Raw genomic sequence first — 25,526 nt, 5'->3', positions numbered from 1 at the left:
TTTGAATGCAAAAACCATATATTTATTAAACATGTGATTAACTTAAAAACACCAAACCAGTTTGTTTTAAAGTGCTCCTCATCCAAGACCTTGGACAAAACCATCACTCCAAAGTGAATTTTTTTAAAAAAACAGTTTACAAGGAAAACACTGACAATAGGTATGGACAGGCACTACCAAAAAATGCTATTTGTTCTTTAATTAAATAATGCCATTCTCAAGTGATGTAGAGTGGTCACTTTGACAGAATTCCTTTTTTGTATAAATAGTCATAAATAAAAAATGTCTCTAGATAGTCTAAAGAGCTGCAAACATTAATACCTTACAACAGCAGCTTAATGTCTATTTTAGGAAAAAAGCACTAAAATCCTCTTCCATTGAAAGGCGTTTATTTCTCTGGTGTAAGTGAGCAAGGTCACTACAACATTAACCTCTTTTCTAGAACAATGTAAATAACAAATGTATACACATCTTAAATTTGGTAGGTCATAAAAGTCAGGATGCAATCATTTTTTGATGCAACAGAAAAATAAATAAATAAAAGTTAAATACTTTAACCCAACATTTGGTACTGACAAATCAGTAGTGTCAACTTCACATATGAAGGACAGCACAGTCTGGTTTTTAAAAAATCCTCAATGTGTCATGGTATTTGGGCTAAAAATATTTGGAATATTAAATGTCTCCTTTTGCTTAAAAGAATACAATAGAATCACCATCAAGCTGCTATCGTAACTCATTTTTAGCTGGGGTAAAGTGACCATTTGGTCCATGGCACAAGTTACATATATCACACGTCTGTCAAACTGAAACCTTATGTTTATAAGATTTCATGTTTATAAGCTACAATACACGCTGACTAAGCTGTCAGTCCCTCACAGTTTTTTAGAAAAATATCTACATTTGTCCTTATGGATGTCAAAATGTTACACCATCATTTGTTTAAAAAAAAAAAAAAAAAGATGCACATTCATACTGTGAAGTTATTAGGAAAATACTCTTGCAAATAAACTATATAAAGATAAAATACACTTCAAAGGTATGTGGGTTGTTTTTTTGTTTGTTTGTTTTACAGTATTCTATAAAGTGCAGAGAAATCCTAAGGGAAAAACTACTCCCTAGAACATAGTTTAATTACAGCAGCTTTTGCATAGCAATACTTAGAGGAAGTTGGACACTTCCATTTCCTCAGGAAGAGAAGGATGAAAGAGGATCTTCCGATTCAGATTTTTTTTTGGCCATAAGTCTGCTTTCCTCAGGAATGGTTGCTGATGCCAAATCTCCATTAAGTGTATTTCTTGAACAGTGAACAGGTCCTATTCAGAGATAAATTAAAAGGTTAAACAGCCTATCAATATAACTCCAGTTCTTTATGAAAAAAACAATTTTAAATTTCCTACTCAGGGACATGAAATTCCTTCAGCTTCCTACTAATTTTTTGGTTGACTGTTGAATAGAGAAAAATCTAACTTTCCCACTATTGGCAGTCATAAGGAGAAGCTTCGGAGTTAACAAAATAATTTATGAAGCTATCTGGAGCAGAGACGGTTTTGTTCACTGCTAGAACCACGGTTGGCATGTAACGGGCAGTCAATAAACATGTGCTGAACTGAATGTAGTCTTTCTTAGCTAACCATTGCTTTTCAGGCCTGATTTGTTTTAATGCTGTCCGTATCCTCCTTGTGTTCTAGGGTAAAAAAAAAAAAAAAAAAAAAAAAAAAAAAGACCCAAAAAGGTTACACGCCTAACCCAAGATTACCCAACTGGTAACAGAACTAGGACTAATTCAGGTTTGCTCTTTTTACCACAAGACTTTCTGAGCAGAGCTGACAAGGTATTTCACACTGAAAGGTCCCATATCTCCACTTGGAATGCAGCTGACAGAACTATCATTGCAGTTCCGACTGAATACAGTTAAACACACTGGCATGGCCCTGTTGCAAAACAATTGCACTTTTATATGTACATATTTATTTGAATTTACCATAAACATTTATTACTTCTATAATTTTTAAAAATCCAGTTAATAAATAATAGAAGCAGTTTTATCTCTCAAGGAAAAGAATATCTGGGGATAAAGGCTTCGGACTAAGACCACGCAACTGTAAAACATGTACTTTGTAAAGAAGAACAGTAATTCAGTCTCTGCTCTGTCAACTAACTGAGACACTAAACTTTAGGATAAATAGAAGGAAACCTAAGGATAAAACTTCTGACCTAGGCTACACTTCCCAATTTAAAAAAAGTTCTAGAGAACTGAGACACATGTATGTATATAAATATGTATACATGTGTGTATGTTTGTGCAGATATGTGTGACTAATTTTGTTACACTCCTTAGCAGCTAACTAGGGGAATGCTACATGGAATAAGGCATGCATACTCAGAACTTATAAAAATTGTTTTCAAAAATTCAAAACCAGGGGTGCCCGGCTGACTCAGCGGTTGGGCATGCGACTCTTGATCTCAGGGTCATGAGTTCAAGTCCCACATTGGGCATGCAGCCTACTTAAAAAAAAAAAAAAAAAAAAATTAAGGGGCGCCTGGCTGGCTCAGTCTGTTAAGCATCCACCTCGATTTTTGGCTCAGGTCATAATCTCACAATTATGAGACTGAGCCCTGCTTCAGGCTCTGCACTTAGCATGGTGCTTGCTTGGGATTGTCTCTCTCCCTCTCCTTCTGCCCCTCCCCCACAAGCTTGCTCTCTGTCTGTCTCTCATAAATAAATAAACTTAAAAAAAAAATTCAAAACCAGCGTGCTTAAAAAGAGAGCAAAGAAAAATGGCTAGCTTTAAAAAAATTATTTTCACTGTCACAAATGAAAATGATCCCCATAAAGTAAAAAAGAGCTGCATCCAGAGAAAAGTACAAGGCAGCATACAGAGCTCTTTCATGGGCTCTAGATTAAAAGGGTCATGTATACAAGGCAGAAAGAACAAGGTATATCAGAATATACATTACCTGCCCCCAGTAATTTTTCTTCCCACACCTAACCCCTAACCCTCTTCCTCTTATCTCTTTCAAGTTGTACTAAATTGGCCCAGGAAAGTTACTTTCTCCCTTCCCCTTCCCACCCTCACCCATTTTCCTTCCTTCATTTCTTTCACCCATTTCCTCAACTTGAGTTAAAAATGGCAATGAGTGTAGAGTAGTCCTCTATGTCAATAAATAGTTCTGTGAAGAAAATGGACTTAAAAAAAAAAAAGATGCCATCAACTCCTAAAAATCTGAAAATGGGCAGCAGGCCCTCTCCAACCTCCACCATTTTCGTGAACTCTACATTCTCCTCTAATTAAACCTGTTTAACCTTCTGGTTCAGTGAAACAATTCTATCCTAATCAACGTGAATTAGCTGAGCTCTTCTAGACAACCTAAAGAATCTAAACACCACTTATCACACCATTTCCACAAGGGAAATAAAATCTGTTCCCAACAACAGACTTACAAACTCCTGGAACACAACCTGCCCCCCAAATAGGAACTCTATGTAATTTCCATCACACATGCTTCATGGGCAATAGTAAAGACCCTGAAAAGCAAAAGTATATTAATAGAGCTGTAATAATAAGACTCTATTTGTGTTCACTGGAAATCATGGTCACTACTGTCTAACTAGATATTCTGACACATTTTCAAAGCTTTTTCTTGGAAGAGAAAAATAAATTTTAACCTAAATCATAAAACCTTGCCTAAAGTATTCAATCACAGGATGCTGCTCTTTAAAGAAAAAAGGAGAAAAGGACATAGGAATAAATGCTACCATAATTCACCACCACCACCAGAAAAAATTATTTTCCTTGGCCATTTCAAATTATTTAAGTAATAATACCGATTTTTTTTTCTCTGCACTCAGAACTTGCCTTTATTTTCCCCTAGAATCCCAACCACAATTGATGCTTTGTTCTAAAACGCTTTTTTAATGTAAATATAGTGGGAGTAGAACATTACTAAGAGATTACTAAAATATAGTGGGAAGAAAACAGTTTGATGTTATACATATTAATCTAAGATATGGCATTTACACAGTTACTCAGCACTTCTTAGTTAATAATAAAGGTGTCTGTAGGAGGATATTATGAGCTTCTGTTGATTGTGTGCTATTTGCCTGGCTCTGAATTAAGGAATTAATCCAAAGGGAAAAGACAATGTTCACTGTCAGTGTCCTTCATTGACTACAACACACATAGAGTCCCACCACAATTTGGGGGAATAAGCCAAAGAAAGAGAGAGGGCCCATTGCACTTACTGTCTGGGTCTTCAAGAGGAGTATCATTACAAGAGTCTGTATCTGAGTAGGTTCTTCGGCGTCGCTGGGAGAGTCGGTGAAGTGTAGATATTGGTTCTTTTACAGAGTGGCTATTCCTGCAAATTAAATAAAAAGCATTGCATCATAAGGCCTTAAACAAATGATAACACCCTGAACTTACCTGGAGTTTTACATGACTTATTCAAATGAAAGAGAACTATTTTTATGCCCAAAGTTCTATTTTAGCAACATTTGACTCCTTCAAAGGTCACGCCACAGGCAAGTCAAATCATTCACAATCCAGCCGGTAACCTGAAGAATATGGCCTCTGAGCCGAATTAAATGGAAAGGGGGAACCATGAAGCAACTTCTTTTATAGAGAAGGGTCCACCAAGACATTAGATATACCAGATTGTTAACAAATGTTTGAAAACTAGAAGTTATGACCTACACAAGTGCATGAATCTAGTGTCAATCCATATCATCAAAAACAGCAGAATGAAAGGGGTGGGCAAGTAGGTTAGGAACATGCTAGAGGTCAACTCACTGACAGCAGCAAGAACAAATAAATGTGGCAAATGGAGGCCATAAAAACTATTTTAAAAAACAGTCTAGAAAATCAGAAAAGTAGACAAGTCAATCTAAAATATTTAATATAGAAATAAACCACCACCACTCAACAGCACCTTGGCTACCACTGTATAAAAACCCAACATTACTGTTCTTAATGATAATCTTGATTCATTACGAAAAACAATTTTTTTTAACTCTAATTATACTTTATCTAATTAGGTAGAAAAGATAAAATACAGTTCAGAAAAATTTCTATCATAAAAATGAAAGTTTATAAAAGGAATCAAGCTTCTATTTTTCTGGAAAATTCAGTTAGTGAAACTCTTTATTCCCTGACAGGACTGGATACATATATTCATCACTGGACTCTGTGCACATAATAGTCCAATCACAGATTACATAATCATGGGGGGGGGGGGCAGTGACAAAACAACAGTAAGGGCTCAGTTAACAGTTATTTTAAGATTTTTGTTTGTTTGTTTTTTGTTTTTTGAGAGAGCATGAGCATGAGGGTCAGAGAGGGAGGAAAAGAGAGAATATCCCAAGCAGGCTCTACACTATCAGTGCAGAGCCTGACATGGGTCTTAAACTTATGAGTGTGAGATCATGACCTGAGCAGAAACCAAAAGTCAGATGCTTAACCAACTGGGGCCACCTAGGTGCCGCACTCTTTTTTTTTTTAATTTTTTTTAATGTTTATTTATTTTTGAGAGAGACAGAACGAGAGAGAGAGAGAGAGAATGAGGGAGGGGCAGAGAGAGAGGGAGACACAGAATCTGAAGCAAGCTCCAGGCTCCAAGCTGTCAGCACAGAGACCAATGCGGGGCTGGATCCCACGAACTGCAAGATCATGATGTGATTCAAAGTCGGGACACTTAACTGACTGAGCCACCCAGGTGCCCCGGCGGTTATTCTTAACATAGAGAAATAAAGCTAATGTCACTACAATTTCATCATTTTCCAAAGAACCAAATATGACAACTAGGGCAACTTGAAAGACTATTATCTACTAAGATAATGAACATTTTAATAACCTGGGATATTGGCGAGATCTATCTAGAAGGCAAATGTCTTAATGTGTTCATATGCATATATACTTTAAAATATCAATTGGTTTTTCTCTCTTTTCAGTAAGATCTTTAATTCATAAACAACAGATCAGCATGAATATGTGACTATAAAAAGCTGTAGTAAAGTGAGTCTAAGCTCACCTCAAAACTGGATTTTTTTTACCATCATTTGATATAATTTCAAACATCTAAAAAAGGTACAATAGTCGGCAAGGTGCTTACCTTGCTGGTTAATTCATCCACTCATTTTTATCTTCACTGACTACCTACTAGGACCAGGCCCTAAACTAGTAACTAAGAGATATAATGCTGAGCAAATCAGAACCAAGCTCTGCTCAAAACAGTTTCCATTCCACACTACTTCACGTTAAAGGCCCAAAGAATTTCCCTAAGTAGGTAAATTTCTGAGAGTACTTGGTTAAAAGAAAAGATTATTTTACCTCTCTGAACTGCAAGAACCAGGGTGGCTGACAGAACGCTTCATCTAGAAATTTAAAATAAAATAAGCATAATTAGTATGCGAAGTAGAATAATACAGCTCTTATTATCATTATCATAATTAACACAAATTTACTCCGAAAAAAAGATGACTAGCCAAGATATTTATGTTTTAGACTCAAGCAACACTATTAGCACAATGTCAAGCTTTGTCCCTAATAACCATTAATTGGAATCTTTCTCAACACCTATCAAAAACATGCTAGATTCTTTTCTCAATACTAAAAACCAAATTTTATATCATATACATAACACATATATCATATATATGTGTGCATATGTGAGTGCATATATATAAAAATATTTTAAAAATATATAACTAATCCAAAAAAATCATACTATTTAAAGCAGTATCTAGCAAGCCAGAAAGTATTCTAATAAATATCTTCCTCTCTCGTTTTCTTAAAGGCCAGGAAAAGAGGCTGGTAGCAAAGCTTCTCTTTGTAATTCATTATTCAGGTAGCTGTTATACAGATGTTCTAAAGTGTGGTTTTTGTGGAAGATAGCATTAATAATCTGAGTCTTTTAAGAACTCAGAAGAACCCTAAGTCTCAAGTCTCTAAAACATACATTTTAAAAATTAAAAAACCTGAATGAGCAGAGTGTTAATAAATATGACAAATACTAAACACAATTTAAAAGAGGGGCGCCTGGGTGGCGCAGTCGGTTAAGCGTCCGACTTCAGCCAGGTCACGATCTCGCGGTCCGTGAGTTCGAGCCCTGCGTCAGGCTCTGGGCAGATGGCTCGGAGCCTGGAGCCTGTTTCCGATTCTGTGTCTCCCTCTCTCTCTGCCCCTCCCCAATTCATGCTCTGTCTCTCTCTGTCCCAAAAATAAATAAAAAAAACGTTGAAAAAAAAAAATTTAAAAGATCCAATGACTCCACCAAAAAAATAGAAAGAGACCACCAATTAAAACAGATTATTTCAATGTTTAGCAAGGTAGCAGAAAAGCACAGTTTATACTACAGGTTGCTTTTATATTTATATGCAGGGGCTCAAGGGTCTTACCAGTCCAAGTCTAAAGTCTGTTATGTAAATAAGTGGCTGCTGTATTTGTAACGTAAGCCAACAATAGCTCTGAGAAATCCCAGCTGAAATGATAACAGATATGACCAACCCATTTTGTAGTCCAGAACATCTAATATGATTGACATTAAGATACAAATGGACATTAACATCTCCTTTAACAGAAGTCACTCCCTTCGGGATTACTAATCCAATGATATCCCCACTACAATTATCACTCAGTCTGGAGTCAAAATGATGATTTTCTGAACTTCCATTATGACCTGAAATAAGACTGAATGCAAATTTATTCTAAGAGGGACACAGTGATATTAGCTACATAAAGTAGTTTAACAATGAGTTTTAATAGTTTTAGAATTCTCAAATCTTTCAGGTTTATTTCCCATTTACTCATATTATTAAAGATTTATATATTTTCCCACAAAGACTGACCTTTTTTTCCATCTGTGTCTCCAGAACTAATTCTCATAAGCCACAACTTTTGCTTTATGTATGAAGTAAAATGGCAAAGCAAGGAAAAATAAACAGCCTCTAACCAGTATTTTTTAGATTAACCTATTGGATTTCCTGTAACATTGCTACTGATAAAAAGTTTTGGTTTAAAAGAAACAGTTATCATTGCTTCTTATGCATAAAATACACATATGACCTCTCTGGACTATGGAGCATTTATAACAGAAGGCATTTTCCTCAGAAATTCAGTACAAAAACAGGCAGTTTTGAGGTGGCTTTATTGCACTTGATTCTATAAGGTCAAACATAGTAGTACTTGTAGTGAAGTCTGTATTTGACACCTTATATATCAACTTCAGGAACACAGTGTTATATATACACCCACCTCAAAAGACCTTTTCTTGTTATTCAACCATACAGGTTATCTCACAGTTCATAACGTATCTACAGTTGTGTTATAAGGCAATATTGTCAAAATGTTCTACTGAACACCACAGTCTTGTGAGCTGTTATTTAAAAATACACAGGAAGGGTTCACTTGTCAAATAAATTTCAGAAACAATGCACACCACCTCTCCTTCTCAGAGATTCATAATACACATTATCATAAAAGAGATTCTAAGATGTCCAATGACAGACCCAATTCATTTAGAACTTCCCAAACTAATCTGCCCATAAAACTCATTTTCACAGTATACCTGTCTCAGAGGACATTATTAGCCCATCATACATTGATTAGAAAACGATGATCTAGGGGCGCCTGGGTGGCTCAGTCGGTTGAGCATCCGACTTCGGCTCAGGTCATGATCTAACAGCTCATGAGTTCAAGCCCTGCAACGGTCTCTATGCTGAAAGCCCAGAGCCTGGAGCCTGCTTTGGATTCTGTGCCTCCCTCTCTCTCTGCCCCGAACCCACTCACATTCTTTCTCTGTCTCTCTCAAAAATAAATAAACATAAAAAAAAAAATTAAAAAAAAAAAAGAAAATGATGATCTAAATAAACGTAGGTAATAATCTTTACTAAATCTCATATAACTAAATTGGCTGGCGTAGTTAAGAGAACCTTGGAATGAGTTGTACCCAATTCCTTCTTCTAACAAATATGCCTTCAGGTAATTGCTAAAGTAGTAGCCAAGTGGCATTGTTCCTTCTATAAAAGCGCTCCCGAAAACACTTGGATGAAAGAAATGTAAAGTCTCATCAGACTCTGTCTCACCTATGAGTTCCCTACAGCTTGCCTGGGCAAGTTTATTAACTTGGAAAGGACAAGGAGTTCACCACCCCTGGCAAAGGGTAATCGTTCAGAGCGATCACAAGGAAAGAAACTGACATGAAGCACCTGCATTACACAGATCAGCTCCTTTGCAATGACCTGCTGATGGAGAAGACCTTTTATTTTATAGATGAAGAAAATGAGGTCCAGAGAAATTAAGTAACTTGCCTACTCAGAGGGCTCAAGTCCCAATATGGACTATAAAATACTATTTTCCCTGTAACATGTTCTTTCAAACCCCTGTCAAACTCCTTTAAAGATCTGCTTAATTTTATTCCTTTGTGAATAAAACATCACCCCATTGTGATGTTTTTACCGAGCAGAGCACTGTCCCCAACCTTTTCTGTGTCACAACACCCACACAGCATTATGATATATTTCTGGCACTCTGGGGTAAATGGCACAGTCCCTCCAAGGGAAGAGGACAGGACCTTGGCACATGCTGAGCCCACAGAGCTAAGAGGCTCCAATACAGAATATTCTATCTGTTGACCATTTCCCTCCCACTGCTAGTTTCCATCCTTAAAAACAAAAACAAAAACAAAAACAAAAATGCAACATCACTGGAAGAAAAACAAGTTCCAACCATTTGAACAGGAGAAGGCGACACAGGGGAAACCAAGGGATCCGGATGGGACAGCTGAAACATCTCAGGTTTAAACTTGGCATTCGCTATCTTCACACATTCCTCAAGCGTTGTGATGAATGTATTACATGTGGCACTAAGCAGAGAAGAGGCTTCATTCATGTTCTGAAAAATTACACACTGAGTTGAACAGATTCAACCACAATTATATGGAATCATGCAGCACATTATAATCACGTAACTAAACATTACCTACAACAGACACCTTACTAGGTTACGTGCAAATCTATTTAAAATATACTACCTTAGAAAATTAAAGCAATATATGAATAAGAAATGTCTATCAGGCAAACAGTGTATGAAATTAGATTCCATGAAAAAATAAATTTTGCATTTAAACCAAATATCATATTGAAAAACTATATCCAAAAATTTATCTTAGATAAACCTAACCTAAACAATAATTTTCTAAGTATCAAAATTCTGAAGGTGGTCACAGCAGAACACCCTGAGCGTTACTAAGTGGCAAGCACAATTCATATCTACTCCAAACCCATTCTCCTACTTCTTCCATGGTAGAATAAAAACTCCATTTTTTTTTTTTTTTTTTTTTTTTTTTTTTAATGACAGCAATGTGTCCTGACCCTGGGGGATGAATACAGACTGGTGGAACCCACTCATGGCTATTCCATGACCCTCTGTCAAATATTGAGATTACTTAATTTCCACTGACCCAGACAAAAAAAGATGAGAAGTCTGTTAAGGAGTTTCTGGGACTTTTGTTCCCAGATAAAAGCCCAGGACAGCAGTTAAGAAAGTCTCTTTCCACCCTGGTTACCCCACTGCCTCCTGCCTCTGTATGACCTTGGCCTTGCACATAAGGGGGCAAATCCAACACACCAAGAATGGCAGAGTGGAAGGCTGGAGCAAGACCAGGTCCTTGATATTGTCACTGAGCCGCTGGAGCAAATGTGAGGGCACCCACCTCCAGAGAGCTTGTGGTGAAACAGTGAGTGCCCTGAGGGTCTAATGTACCTACAACTAAATATGACCTCACATAAGATTGTTCCCCACCAGGAGAAGGCCACAGAAGTAGGAAAATTTCTTGTCCCGTTTCTCCTAAGTTAGGTAAAAGGTGACTGGGAACCATGCTGGCTTTTCACCCAGAGAACAGTAGGGCCCGCTGGTCCTCCTTTATCAGAAAGTGTGAACCTATTTCATAGCCAGGTCCCACAAATTCGAAATTTGATTACTGCATTACTGTTCTGAGAAGGACTTTTTTAAAAAGTTATTTGACAAAGCTAAGTTATCAACTCTGAGTCATAGAAACTGGGACCTCGTCACAGAAAGAAAGAGAAGAGCGGCTGTCCAATGATTCATACAACTAGCCCAGAGAACAAAGCCTGGAATGCTTCTTCCCCACCCCAACCTCCAAATTATCAGATTGGCTGATTCCCTTGATTAAATAAGCCTTGATTCCCTGGGGCAGTGTGCTGCTTCCTGCTTTACTCTGGTTGCACAGATACAATCTAGAAGATCCTAGAGATTTCCAGAGTCTGGAGTAGGGATTGCCCAGAAGAGCTAAAAATAGCTCATTTTGAAAATGCTTCTCTGCCACCTTATGAGAAGAACCTCACCCACCAGTGTATTACAAAGCATAATCAGACATGAAGGGATCATCTTTGTATACCTCTACACTGGGAGATGAATGATTCTCATCATGGTGAACAAATTCTTGGATAGTATGAACTTGCTGCATTAGGAGGTCACAGTAGAGACGAAGTTCAGACATTTTGGTTTTCAGAGATTCACTGGTTTCACTTATCTCTGAAAGGAATATATATAAACATTCAGTCAGATTGTTTTCATATTCTTTCAGCAATAAAACAAAATGGAATCATTTAAAAGTAATGCAATAGATAATAAATACCTATATGAATAGATATAAATACCTATAGCTTAAGAGGTGTGGGCCCTTGGAAACAGATATAAGGATATTGAGGAAATACGCTCTCTTCAAATAATTGGGGAAAAAATGGAAGTCATATGTCTGACATGAAGCTTAGGTAGATTAATTTCCAGATGCAAGATGATGACCACTGGATGTTTTATACAGGACATTTCCATTCCATTGTTGATTCTTCATTTGAAAAGTGCTTTATATTTCTTCTTTTGTGAATTGTCTTTTCTGTCCTTTACATATTTTTCCAATTTTGATGTTCAGTTTTTCTCTTAATAATATATAAATTAATAATCTATAAAAGTTCTTACACACTAAAGATAGCAATCTTTCCCCTGTCCTATATACTGCAAGTATGTTTCCAGTTCTATCTGCTCTTTCAGCTTTCTTTATTGTACCTTTTAACGCAGAGAAGTTTTTAATTTTTATGTCATTAAAACTATTGTATTAAACATCTGCTTTCTTCTGTTCCTTTCATAACTTCATTTTCACATTATATTGTTTTCATAATTGTCTTATTAAGAGCTTACTTTCTTTTATTTAATACGTCCAGACACACTAAACATCCAGCTATACAATTCATTCTAAACTAGAAATATAAACAGCAGAAGTAAAGAAAAATACACGTAGCAGATCCTGGCGTTTTTCCATATTCCCTGAGCCACTAGTCAGTGGCTAGTGATACTAGCCACAAAGCAACTCTGGCCACAGTGGACCAAACAAGCTCTATCTGCTTATTTGACCTAACCTAAATTAGCTTCTACTCAAATTTAAGTCCATTCCCTCTTTTCTTTCAATTATAGTGCAAAATATGTAATGAAATTTACTGTTTTAGCCATTTTTAAGTGTATAGTTCAGTGACATTAAGTATATTCACACTGTCCTACAATCACCACACCATCATCCATCTCCAGAACTCTGTCATCTTCCCCACACCCTAGCCCCTTCAACCATTATTCTACTTTCTGTCTCTGTGACTCTGACTACTCTAGGTATGCTAGTAAGTACAATCATACAGTATTTGTCCTTTTGTGACTGGCTTATTTCACTTATCTTTTAAGATTCACCCACATTGTAGCATGTGTCTCAATTCCCTTCCTTTTAAAGCCTGAATAATATTCCATTGTATGTATAATACTACATTTTGTTCACCTATTTCTTTGTCTACGTCCATTTGGGTTGTTTTTATCTTTTGGCTATTATGAATTTCCATTCCTTCTTATCCTACCTGTAGCCATACTCTATGCATGATGTTCTTTCATATGTTTTTCAAGGATTATAAATTCAATTCTGGACCTTCATTTTTCAATACCCATAATTCAGTCATTGTCACTAATCTAAATAACTTCTATCATTTTTTAATTATAAAAAGTAATATACACTCAATGAAAACTTTCAGAAAATCAAAAAATATATATAGAAAAGAAAAATCAAAACAACCGCAAACTCACTGCCAAGACATAAATTATTTTATTATTTTTGCACTGCATCTGCATACGGTTGAATTAATACCATAAATTATTTACTTTGCTTTTGATTTCTGTTTAATCCTTTGGAGTTGGCAATATATGAACATGGTAAAGTCAAAGGTACCAAAGGGTATATACAGTAAAAAGTGAGTCTCCTTCTCACAAATTACCTTTCCAAAGGTAACAACTTGACTGATTTCATAGATCTTTCCTGAGCTGGCCAATGAATGGATATGTAATTTTGAATCCTGCTTTTCTACAATTATCATTTAACACTGGGCATTTTCTCACATTATTAAAATTCCTTGTAAACATTTTACTGGCTACATAGCAGCTTATTCCAGCCTAGAGGTAACTGAACCATTCCCCTAAATTTAAATTTTTGCATTGTTTACAAGTTTTTTTACTATGATGAATGTCATGCACGTAAATCTTCATCTACATTTCTGATATTTCTTGAGGCTAGATTCCTAAAAGTAGACAAGACAATTAACATTTATGTTTAAGAAAATATTCTCACCACCAAAGAAAAATTTATAGTTACCTTTTTCTTTTTTAGTCCTAGTATCAGTCAAACAAGCTTTGGAGCTCCCCAGAGCAACCAGCCACCTCTGTCTTTCAGCTGCATTCACTGCCTTCATGTAGAAATGCTGCTCTCCTGGAATGATTAATTCCATTCTTGTGTTGTCTGCTGAATGGACTATGATGATAAACACAGGAGAAATACAGTCATGAACTTAAGTAATTTGGGGAGAATCAAACAATCACTCTTACACAGTATTAGATGTTACAGACACCTACAACAAGAAACTGAGATTCAAGATGCAGGCATTGACTTTCCCTAAAGGGCTATCTAGTGGCACCCTCAAAACCACCTTCTCACATCTACTCATGCTGGCAGAGGTGATAAAGTGGTGATGGCAAGAGGAAGAGAAAACAGCAATGAAAACTAACAACTCCCTCTCTTGGGGCTGCCTATACTACTTTAAATACACATGCACTGTCACACTTACCACACATTTTTTTACTGATTTCTCTGAAAACAGACTCTATGTCTTAGTATCCTCCAAGCCTAGGATAGTGCCTAGCATACAGAAGCAGCACAATAAATAAATGAATAAATGGTACCTATGGCCATCTTCCATTAGAACAGCAGCCCTCAACTAAGGGGCACATCACAATCACCTAGAAAGTGTGAGTATTTTGGAGACCTTCTCCTCTTTCCCACCCCCCTCCTCCTCCTCCTCCTCTCCTAAACCACCCCCCACCTTGATACTCTGACAAAAGAGAACTAACCAAGAATTATACTGAGCCAATCCTCAATCGTTGTTGTAAGAATAAATTTGTGTTACACTGTCCTTAATCAAGAAGTATTCACTCAGCTCAGAGAAGTGCTGGTAGAGGGGGAAGACACAAGGGGAGAAAGAAACGAGTCTTTGCTCTAACAGAGCTGACAATTTAACCAAGGAAACAAACTGACACAACAAAAATAATCAAAACACCTAAATGATGAACTCTTTGGTACAGTGACTTCATGTGTAATTAAGATGGGAGAAAGGTGGGGCGCCTGGGTGGCGCAGTCGGTTAAGCGTCCGACTTCAGCCAGGTCACGATCTCGCGGTCCGGGAGTTCGAGCCCCGCGTCAGGCTCTGGGCTGATGGCTCAGAGCCTGGAGCCTGTTTCTGATTCTGTGTCTCCCTCTCTCTCTGCCCCTCCCCCGTTCATGCTCTGTCTCTCTCTGTCCCAAAAATAAATAAACGTTGAAAAAAAAAAAAAAATCTTAAAAAAAAAAAAAAAAGATGGGAGAAAGGTGAGAGGAGGTGGGAAATAAGGCTTCATGAAGAAGGATTTGACAATAGTAGGATTTAGTTAAGAGAAAAACTGCATTAAAAAAGGCCTAGATGAGGAAATAAACATAATATGTACTGAGGGTATCAGGAGTAAATAAAGCCTTGTGTTATATTACATGGTAATAATATTCACAAATGGACAAGCTGAGTTGAGCCAAATTATCAGGGGCTCTGCAAGTCTGGCAGAGCCCTAATTTATATGATTAATTACCAAAAATATTGACCAGATGTACTATGGCAAATAAGTGCCACAAAAGCTTTGCTAGCTTATTATTCTATTTAGAAAGGCCATTCTTAGAGGTAGATAGTGAAATATACAAACATGCAACAATCAATGATGGGTGCAAAGATTTCCAAGCCAGGATAAAATTACTGAAATCCCAAGGCCCCAAGAGTGACACTTTTTTTGCTGCTTGTTAATACTAGTGAAAGTATCAATAACTACCTTAAAAGAAAACAAAGCTCTAATTGCCAATGATGCTGCTACAAATGAAAATAAGATGACTCCTTTTTAAACATACCAAGATTGATGTATTAACCAAGAGTGTCCCCTACAAAGTAGTCACCTAAGACAACAAACTTAAGAACAAGACTCCCCAAACATCAAGTTCTCAAGATAAAATGGACAAGAACTCTATATGCAAAACTGTAAAAAATTATTGAAATTAAAAACCTAATTAAATATACAAATACACCATGTTAGTAGATCAGAAGACTCAACACTGTCAAGAATACTCTTCTTCCCAAATTGATATAGATTCAATATAATTCCAATCATAATTCCAGCAGACAGTTGTGGAAATTTACAAGCAGATTCTAAAATGTGTTAAGGAAATGCAAAGAGCCAATAATGGCCAAGACAATCCTGAAAAAAAACAAAGTTAGAAGACTTAGACCATCAAATACTAAGAAGTATAAAGCTAAAGAAATTAAGACAGAGTGATAATGGCACAAGGATAGAGAAATAGTCCCATGAAACAAAAGACAGTCCAGAAAAGGACCCAATGTACATGGTCATTTGCTTTGTGACAAAGATGTTCCTACAGTGCAGTAGGTGAAAGGTTGATACTTTCAATAATTGATACTCAGTCAACTGAATATCCCTATGAGAAAAAAATGAATCTTAACCCCTGCTGATACCATATATAAAAATAAATTTTAAGTCAATCACAGACCTAATACAGACTTAAATATAAAAGGTAAAACAGGGGCGCCTGGGTGGCGCAGTCGGTTAAGCGTCCGACTTCAGCCAGGTCACGATCTCGCCGTCCGCGAGTTCGAGCCCCGCGTCGGGCTCTGGGCTGATGGCTCGGAGCCTGGAGCCTGTTTCCGATTCTGTGTCTCCCTCTCTCTCTCTGCCCCTCCCCCGTTCATGCTCTGTCTCTCTCTGTCCCAAAAATAAATAAACGTTGAAAAAAAAAAAATTTTTTTAAAAGGTAAAACAATAAGCCTTCAAGAAGAAAAAAGATTTCCTAAGCGGGACATAAAAAGTTCTAATTAAAAATATTGAAAAACTGGACTTTATTGAAATTAATAACTTCTGCTTATCAAAAGATACCTTTAACAGAAAATGCAACCTACAAAGTGGAAGAAGATACAATACAAAGACTCATTTGGACTAACTACATAAATATACACATATATATATACATATATATATACACATATATATATATTTGGAAAATATATATGTATCTCTAGTCTTTGGCCTAATTTCTAAATTGGGCTGTCATCTTTCATGTCGTGGGAAGTCCAAACATGTGTGTATGTGTGCATATATATATATGTGTGCGTGTGTATATATACATATATATATATATATATTTGGAATGTATATATATATATATATATATATATACACATACATATATACATATATTTGGAAAATATATATATACATATATTTGGAATATATATATAGTGTACATATATATATGTACACACACACACACACACACACACACATACATTTGGACTTCCCACAAACAACATGAAAGATGACAGCCCAATTTAGAAATTAGGCCAAAGACTAGAAAGGACACTTCAAAAGAAGAGGACATTCAAATGGCTAATTAATACCTGAAAAACTATTCATCATTAGTTATTGAAGAAATACAAGTTAAAACCACCATCAGATACCAACATATACACTAAAAATATTCACAATTTTAAAACTGATAATGCAAGTTTTGGCAAGGATGCAAAGCAACTGGAACACTCATATTCTGCTAGTTCAAGAATAAACTGATACAACCACTTTGGTAAACAGTTTGGCATTACCTGTGACAAAGATTCTCTTCTTGATCAAACTTCAGTCAGGCTCCTCTGAGCCCTCTGCTTGACTATGCCCGACCTTGGGCTTCCTTCTCTGTCCTTGTAGAGTCCAATCTTAGTAAGAACTCTGCTAAGTCAGAGTTAGCCAGAATCCTCCACCTTCAATATATGATTACCCTCAATATCCAAAAAAATTCCTCTAGCCCCAACATCCCCCAGGTAATATCTGGCCTGCCTTCAGCAAGAATCTGTTTACCCAGAATGCCTCCTAATCCCTCATGTTTCCTCTTAGTAATTTTCCATCCACCAATCCCCCCACTCTACTGCTTGGCTGCAAATTCCCACTTTTCTTTATCATATTTGGAGTTGAGCCCAATCTCTCTCCCCTACTACAAAGCCCAATGCAGTAGTCCCTATACCTATCATAAGAGACTTGAATAAAGTCAGCCTTATTAGCAAGTGTCAAGAATAATTTTCTCCTTAATTCTGTTAAAGCTAAAAGTATGAGTATCAGTGCCTCAGCAATTCCATTCCACTTCCAGATATATACTGAATAGAAATGCATATGTATGTTCAGCAAAAGAGATATAATAAGAATATTTATGGCAGCTTTACTTACTCATTATAATCCCAAATAAAAAAAAACAAAAACAAAAAAACAAAAAAAAAATACACATCAATACTAGACTGAATAGGCAAGTTGTGGGATATTTATAACATCAGAAATACTACAGATCAGTAAGAATGATTGAACTACTATTACACAGAACAACATGGATGAATTTCACAATGTTGAGTGAAAGGAGCCAACACAAAAGAAAATACTGATTTATTCCATCTATAAAAATTCAAAAGTAGGCAATATTTATCTATGGTGATAAAAGTCAAATTAATGGTTACTTTTTAAAGGGATTAATGGCTGAGGAAACATGACAATATCCCTGTATCCGAAAGGCTGACAACATTCTAATTCTTAATCTGGTTGATAGTGACACAAGTGTGTGTACTTTGTAAACATTCTTCAAACTGAATATTTAAGATTTGCTCCCTTTTCTGTATTTTATTCTTGAATAGAATGATTACTTCAAACAAACAACAACAGTAAAAATGCTGCCACATCTTGAAACATTTTACAAGTGCCTTAGGATTCTGCCACTAACAGTCTTTTAAATATCCTCAAGGGTGGCAAATCTTTGAACTGTGTAGTTTGATTTCTGACTCTCACCAAATATCATTTGGAATCAAATCTGGGGAATAAAATGAGATAAAACCATCAATTTTTAAAAAAATAAAAACTCATACTTTGTGCTTTTCTTGTGTGATTTATAAACTGGTTTATAAGGCAATTCTAAAATAGGAGTTCTAAAGAGTTATGGGGGATGATGGTGCAATTAAAAATAAATATATAAAACTGAGTACCTGGAAAGCCAATACTTAATTGGTATACATTTCAGTACTTTTGCCTAAAATAAACAACAAAACTATGCCCCACATATTTCAGGGACGATGCAATAACAATACATTAGGCTGAAGTGTTTCTGTATCTTAGATAGCCATGACTTCCTTCCATTAGAACAGTACTAATTCTCAGCTAAAGAGGGCATGTTACAATCACATGGCAGCTATGAGCATTTTGAAGAAAGCTCCCTGGATGACACTTATCTACCCCAAGTTATAAATCACTGCTGTGGAAAGAACCCTAAACGAATGTGAAGAATTAGATGTGCAGCAAAGAAAAATTCTATTTTGTCTCCATAGCTAAATCGTACTAAGAACTACCACAAAACTACACCAAACTAGCAATCTGGCCCTGGAAAATATAAGATAATGCACTAGCTGCTGCTTTGCTTTAATCTAAATAAGAAAATGCACAGAGCATTAAGATTACTCTCAAGTGTTTGACAGCTGTGACCAAGCGCTCACCATGTCAAAGGAAGTACCCATCATGAAGGACAAGTATTCAAGATATAGAGGAGAAATGAAAAAGGCCTGTAGGTGCTTGATATTGGCTCCTCTAGTGCTTTAGTTTTTCCTTCAATTCTCTGAAGAACTTAGTACTTTTCATTATCATTTTGTCTGATCTCCCCTGCCTGCCTCTACCCCACACAACCCAACCACATATACAAATGAATCAATGGTCCATGAAACCTTCTTTCATGAAAATTACAGCATGACCTATTGCTTTAGTTCTTCTCTTTTGAAAGAAAAGGAAAACATCTCTATCACCCAGAAGAGCTGATCTCCGATTCAGAACCAGAGTTTTATGCCTTTGACTTCATGTTTTAGCAAAACTGACTCATTTAGCAAAACCCTGCAGAGCCTGCCTGATCATCTTTTGTTGGAGAAGAAGAAGCTGGAGGCACTGTAAGAATGTCCTGAAGGAAAGGGACAGAGCAGCAAGGAAGTGAAAGCAAGGAACAGAAAGCTGCTGGGACTGCTGGTCTCTCCAGAAGGACATCATATGGGCACCAGGCCAGGGATAAGACTGTTTTGTCTGCCGCTAGATGTACTCATGACCCAGTATGGAATACACTGCAGGTGCATGACCTGTCCAGATGCCAAATACTATGTTGTATGTGCTCGCTGTTATCAGACAAACTGCAAAAAATAAAAGAGGCTCGAGCCAGGGGACCGGTGCTTCGGCTCCTGGAGAGTCTTAGCCCCTTGCTTCCAATTCTTGTCACCGCACCTTTAGGCCCCATCTCTCTACAATCTTCAACTTTTTTTTTTTTTCTCAAATAAGCTCCATGCCCAACGTGGGGCTTGAACTCATGATCCTGAGATCAAGAGTCTCATGTTCTACTGACTGAGCCAGCCAGGCCCCGCACCTCATCACCTTTAAAGCTCAGCTTCCTATCTTTACAATACCTTATTTTATAATGAGGATAAAAGAGAACACTTGTGGACTCCATAAGGACGCTGAAGTAGCAACCACAAAAATTGTTTTTCAGGTCCAAATTAGAAAACTAACCCTAAGATTTTGAGTTTCAATAGAAGGAGGGAAAAAAAAAAAAAAAAAAAAAACAACAACTGTGCTTAACAATGTTAAGTGCCACTCTTAATTGCTAAGGAAATAAACAGCATTAGAAGATCCCTACCTGACTAGAAATGCTTTTTTTCCTCTTTTTGGATTGTAGTGAAGAATGCTTTCCTTACCTAACTTCAAATTTCTCTAATTCCATGCACTCACTTACCTTTAATTTCACAAACTGCCATCTTTATACTTCCTTTGCTCCCTTTGCAAACATCATCTTGTGAATCATAGTAGGACAGGATTCCATTATCTAAAACAAACCAACGTGGCTGCCAACCTGCAAAGATTATAAATAACAGATTAGTAAGAAATTACTTTAATCACAGAGAAAAGTATGATTTCAAAATTTGCCATCCATGTTTTCTTGGCTCTAAGGTGACATTCTGACAATGAAATTTCTAATGGCCAAGCCTTGCCGAAATTGTTCTTGCATCAATCCCACTTTGTTGGGAAAGATTTCTGGAGAAATCTATAGATCAGCATAAATATAAGGGATAATACCTTTAATCTGGTTCACAACCTTCTCATTAACAACCCATGAGACTCATGCTCAATAATAACCTATACTGGATGCAACATGACTGCCCTTTTCCTGAAGGGAACAGAGTTGGGTTTTGATGTAATGTTAAAAGACATGGATTCTAGCCCCCGCTTTATTCTAACTCTTTAGTTAGATAAGCTGAAACCAATCTTTTCACTTTAATAAATATAAAAAATTCCCAGTCTCAAAAATGAGTGGATTGAAAAAGGTGACCTCTCAGGTGCCACTCAGCCCTCTAGTTCTGCAGTGCAACTTTCCCATCTCTTACAAGTTGCCTCGGCAAATTCCCTTGCACAAGTGGGTGCTGAATGAAGTGTAGTCTCTTCCACAGAAGATGCATACTATAGTGAGAGCCTGCATTCCCCCCTAATACCTCTCTCCTTGTACTGCTGTTGCCCAACTCAGGCCGAAATGCTAGAAACTGCAATCATTCGTTTCATCTGTGTTTATTCAGTGACTAGATTACACAACTATCATAGACTTGGCTCTCAGGCAAAGATGAGGATGAGGTTGATGGCTTTCCTCAGAGTTCAACTGCCACCCTTGCAAGCCAAACTCAGTGTTCCCTAAAATTTATCAAGCATGCTACTGATTTACAACAGTTCACTGATTAGTAACACAGTGACCATGACCAGGGTGCCTCACTGAAGGCAGTGTGACTGTCCTTGTTCTTTCTGTAACTATTAAATCATAATTCAGTCTGGTCACATTAGATGTAGCCCACTATCTGCTTAATCAATTCGGTTTTTCAAGGGCCAAATAGTGCCAGAACAGTGGCAGATGGGAGAATCATTCTTACACGCTGATAAGACCCAGGACTTATCTCCTCAAAGGCTTTTCCTGTAATACTTTTGAAATGACAGCACGGAGTCATCATAAAAAGGTTAAATTTCACAACAGGGAATGTCATAATACAGTTCAGAAAGACGGATACCCAAAATAATTAAAACAAGTTTTAAATACTTGGAAAATTCTTATTATGAAACACTATAGCCCCTAATGAGGCCTAGCAAATTAAAAGGTAAGTTCTTTCGGTACATGAACTTTATCTTGTTTGTCATTGCATTCCCAGCACCTAGAATGGTGCCTGGCACATAACAGGTGCTAAAACAAAATGTATTTCTCAAGTGATTAAATACCAGAAAAGTGAGATATTGCATGTTATCCATGACAGTAAAGATATGCAATATATCCACGAGAGTATTTTGTATATCAGCATGCATAGAAATGATGAAAACATTATCTTTCCAAACACTAATTCACCTTGGCAAACAAATTACAAGCAGGGTGGTAAAAGTACACTCCACGCCACCCGAGGTCCTATGTGCCTATAAGACAAATTGGGATTCTGTAAGCCTGTATTATTGTGATTCAGTATCTCTTTAAAACAAATAATGAGCAAAATGACTTATTTAGAATTTGTAGCAACTTAGGGGTGCCTGGGTGGCTCAGTCTGTCTGTTAAGCCTCCAACTTTGGCTCAGGTCATAATCTCTCAGTATGTGAGTTCCAGCTCCGTGTCAGGCTCTGGGCTGACAGTTTGGAGCCTGGAGCCTGCTTCGGATTCTGTGTCCCCTTCTTTCTCTGTCCCTACCCCACTTGCACTCTCTCTCTCTCTCAAAAATAAATAAGCATTGGGGCGCCTGGGTGGCTCAGTCGGTTAAGCGTCCAACTTCGGCTCAGGTCATGATCTCGCAGTTCGTGAGTTCAAGCCCCGCGTCGGGCTCTGTGCTGACAGCTCGGAGCCTGGAGCCTGTTTCGGATTCTGTGTCTCCCTCTCTGTCTCTGACCCTCCCCCGTTCATGCTCTGTCTCTCTCTGTCTCAAAAATAAATAAACGTTAAAAAAAAAAAATTTTTTTAAATAAATAAATAAGCATTAAAAAAAATTTTTTAAACAATTTGTAGCAACTTGAAAGGTGACCATGATTAAATAGATTAAAATAATTAAGAAAGTTATCTCTACACACATTTTTGAAGAAATATTTAATTAAAACAATCTCTAACTGATTCACACATTTATATAACAGAGGGCTATATCTGTGAAAAAGAGTCATAGGCATTCTTTAAAAAAAAACCAAAACACTTTCTTTTTATCTCAAACTACCAAATGTTACTGAAATCCTTGTTCTCTACAAAGGATTCTCAAAGAACACTGTCATGAAACTGAAAGGTTCCTTCAAGATCATCCAGTACAAACAGCTGCTCATTCTTCTGACCTAAGATGAACGAAAATTAATAATCAGGATGCCACTGAGTCAAATTTAAATTTGAATTCTTCCAAACAAAAGATTTCATTGCAGCAAGCTCCTACAACACATACTAGCAGTTTACTTAAACGCTCTGCAAAGACTAAAAGCGTTAAGCGCACAAGTGGCTACAGTGCTCAGTGCCAGAGGAGATAAGAAAGATGGCCACCAAGACCACAGTATGCTCCAGGAATAAATTATGACTCATCTCAGTAATCACCAATTGCTCTATTGCAGGCCTAAGTGGTTCCTCCCAAGACACTGTGGACACTATGCTTATGAATGTGTGCCATAAGATGATCGTTTGCATATCAAAGCATAGAAACTACTGTCTTTAATTTTTTTTTTTTTTCAACGTTTATTTATTTTTGGGACAGAGAGAGACAGAGCATGAACGGGGGAGGGGCAGAGAGAGAGGGAGACACAGAATCAGAAACAGGCTCCAGGCTCTGAGCCGTCAGCACAGAGCCCGACGCGGGGCTCGAACTCACGGACCGCGAGATGGTGACCTGGCTGAAGTCGGACGCTTAACCGACTGCGCCACCCAGGCGCCCCGAAACTACTGTCTTTAAAGTTAATACCATATCTCAACTAAACAGCATAACTGCTCTCACAACTGCCCAAACGAAATGCTTAAGAAAAAATATTTACCTCGTTTTTAAATGTTTCCTGCTAAAATATATCATTTATAGAAACAAACTGTTTGACATTTTAATGTGAGCAAAATAAAGCACGCATGCATACAAGTGTTAAAGCATTTGCTGCTATAAATTGGGCTTTAGCATTCCAATTAATCAAAAAAAAAAAAAAAAAAGGAGGGAAGGAAGGGACAACTGTAGCTCAATGCTTATGCCTTAAAGAGTTTATGTGCAGATTTTGCACAAGGTCAGGTGGACACAAGTTGAGTGTACTATGCAGTTACAAAGTACAAGTGACCAACTTTGAGCAGAGTAAATAAATGGGTAGCAAATCAAGATTTTCCTATTACACTGGAACAAGAAATGATTGTTATTTAATCTTATTTTAAACTCATTTCCTTGCGTCTAATGTGGTGAAATCATAGAATTCTGACGTTGGAAGACCCCTTCGGGATAAACTAACTGCTCATCCTGGCCTTCCCAGACTGAGATCTTGAGAGAGTAAGTGACTTGTCTTTACTGTTGGATGATGGCAGAGATGGGACTGCAACTCAGAATTAAGTCTCTTTTAATAAGCCAGGCTGTTGGTGTCATGGAAAAAGACCCTTCCCTGCTGGCCTCTCATTTCTACAGAAACACAAAGCTCTTCAGAGTCTTTCCTTTCAACCCACTTCATGGGTGATGCTGACCTGCCTTTTCCACTTCTGTGTGTTGCACTGTCTTCCACTATTTCTCACACACTTACCTGAATTCCAAAATATAAAGATATCTCATTGCCAACCACCTTCTAAGAGAATGGTATCTGGGGACGATTTCCCAGAAAACCATGCTTTCTATGCTGAACAACTCAACAAGAGAACTTTTAAAGTAAACCGTGTTGCTAAGGAAATTAAAAAGAAATACAAAAAAGATTTCTTAAAATTAAATCTTGATCTTACAAGGTCCATTCTATTCCTATACCCTGACAACTCAGTTATTAGCAAAATGCCGAATTAAGTGTGAATAAGGATGGAGACAGCACCACGGGCAGAGTAACTGGGAATTGTCCCGGAAGCTACAGGAGGAAACAAGTATTATTACAGGGGCAAAGAAGTGGTCAAGCGCACTTCCCACCCTCAGGAAGGTGCGCAGTCTCGAACCGTCCCCTACAGACGCCAGATCTAACACGGGACTCAGCTAGGGATTAGCCTCGGAAGCAGAAGGGGCCGGTTCCCTGCCAGGGTCACCGCAGGCCAGGCAGAGGGAGGGGCCCCTGAACGGTCTTTTCCGCAGCCTTCCCACCTAAACCCGCCCAAGCACCCGGCCTCTCCCGGCCGCCCTCGGAGCACGCGAGCCCTCTGACCTGTGAGATAGTTGGTCCACTTGTACAGAACCCCCTCCATGCTTCAGAGCCCGGCGCCGCGCATCCTCCTGGCCGGGCGCCGGCCGCGGTGCTGGGGTAGGCGCGGAGCTTGGGCAGCCCCTCCCGGCCCGCCCGGGCCCTCCCCGGGCAACCCCGCCGGCACCGAGCCGCCCTCAGCCTGCGCGCGCCGCCGGGACGTGGCGGCCCTTAGAGGCCGGGACGGCGGCCGCCGCGTGGAGCTCGAGGGCCGCGAGGCGCGGGCTCAGACATCCCCGGGCGAGCCGCGGCGGCGGCGGCGGCAAGATCACGACCGCAACCGGCCTCCCGCTCGCGCTTCCACCACACGGCTGTTCCCTCCCGCGCCCCGGCGCTCCCTCCTCCTCGCCCGCCTTCCTTCCCCCCGGGCTCCCCGTTTGTTTTCATTGACCCCGACGTCGCTTTCACTTC

The 25,526-nt window shown here is 38.1% G+C and overlaps 1 protein-coding gene across 1 annotated transcript; it reads right to left on the bottom strand.

The window, feature by feature from the left end:
* Window positions 1-25,477, bottom strand: PLEKHA3 (pleckstrin homology domain containing A3). The gene is made up of 8 exons (XM_030326531.1): window positions 25,080-25,477; window positions 20,473-20,589; window positions 13,699-13,854; window positions 11,416-11,552; window positions 9,726-9,890; window positions 6,330-6,373; window positions 4,247-4,362; window positions 1-1,316 (listed from the first exon to the last, which is right to left on the bottom strand). The coding sequence occupies exons 1-8, from the start codon at window positions 25,117-25,119 to the stop codon at window positions 1,189-1,191; spliced, it is 903 nt and encodes a 300-aa protein (XP_030182391.1). The 5' UTR covers window positions 25,120-25,477; the 3' UTR covers window positions 1-1,188.
* Window positions 25,478-25,526: the final 49 nt, after the last annotated feature.

This window comes from Lynx canadensis, chromosome C1, assembly GCF_007474595.2.
Source record: "Lynx canadensis isolate LIC74 chromosome C1, mLynCan4.pri.v2, whole genome shotgun sequence".
Taxonomy (NCBI): domain Eukaryota; kingdom Metazoa; phylum Chordata; class Mammalia; order Carnivora; family Felidae; genus Lynx; species Lynx canadensis.
Note: the sequence above shows the minus strand (reverse complement) of the source record. Positions and strands in the feature narration are given on the sequence as shown.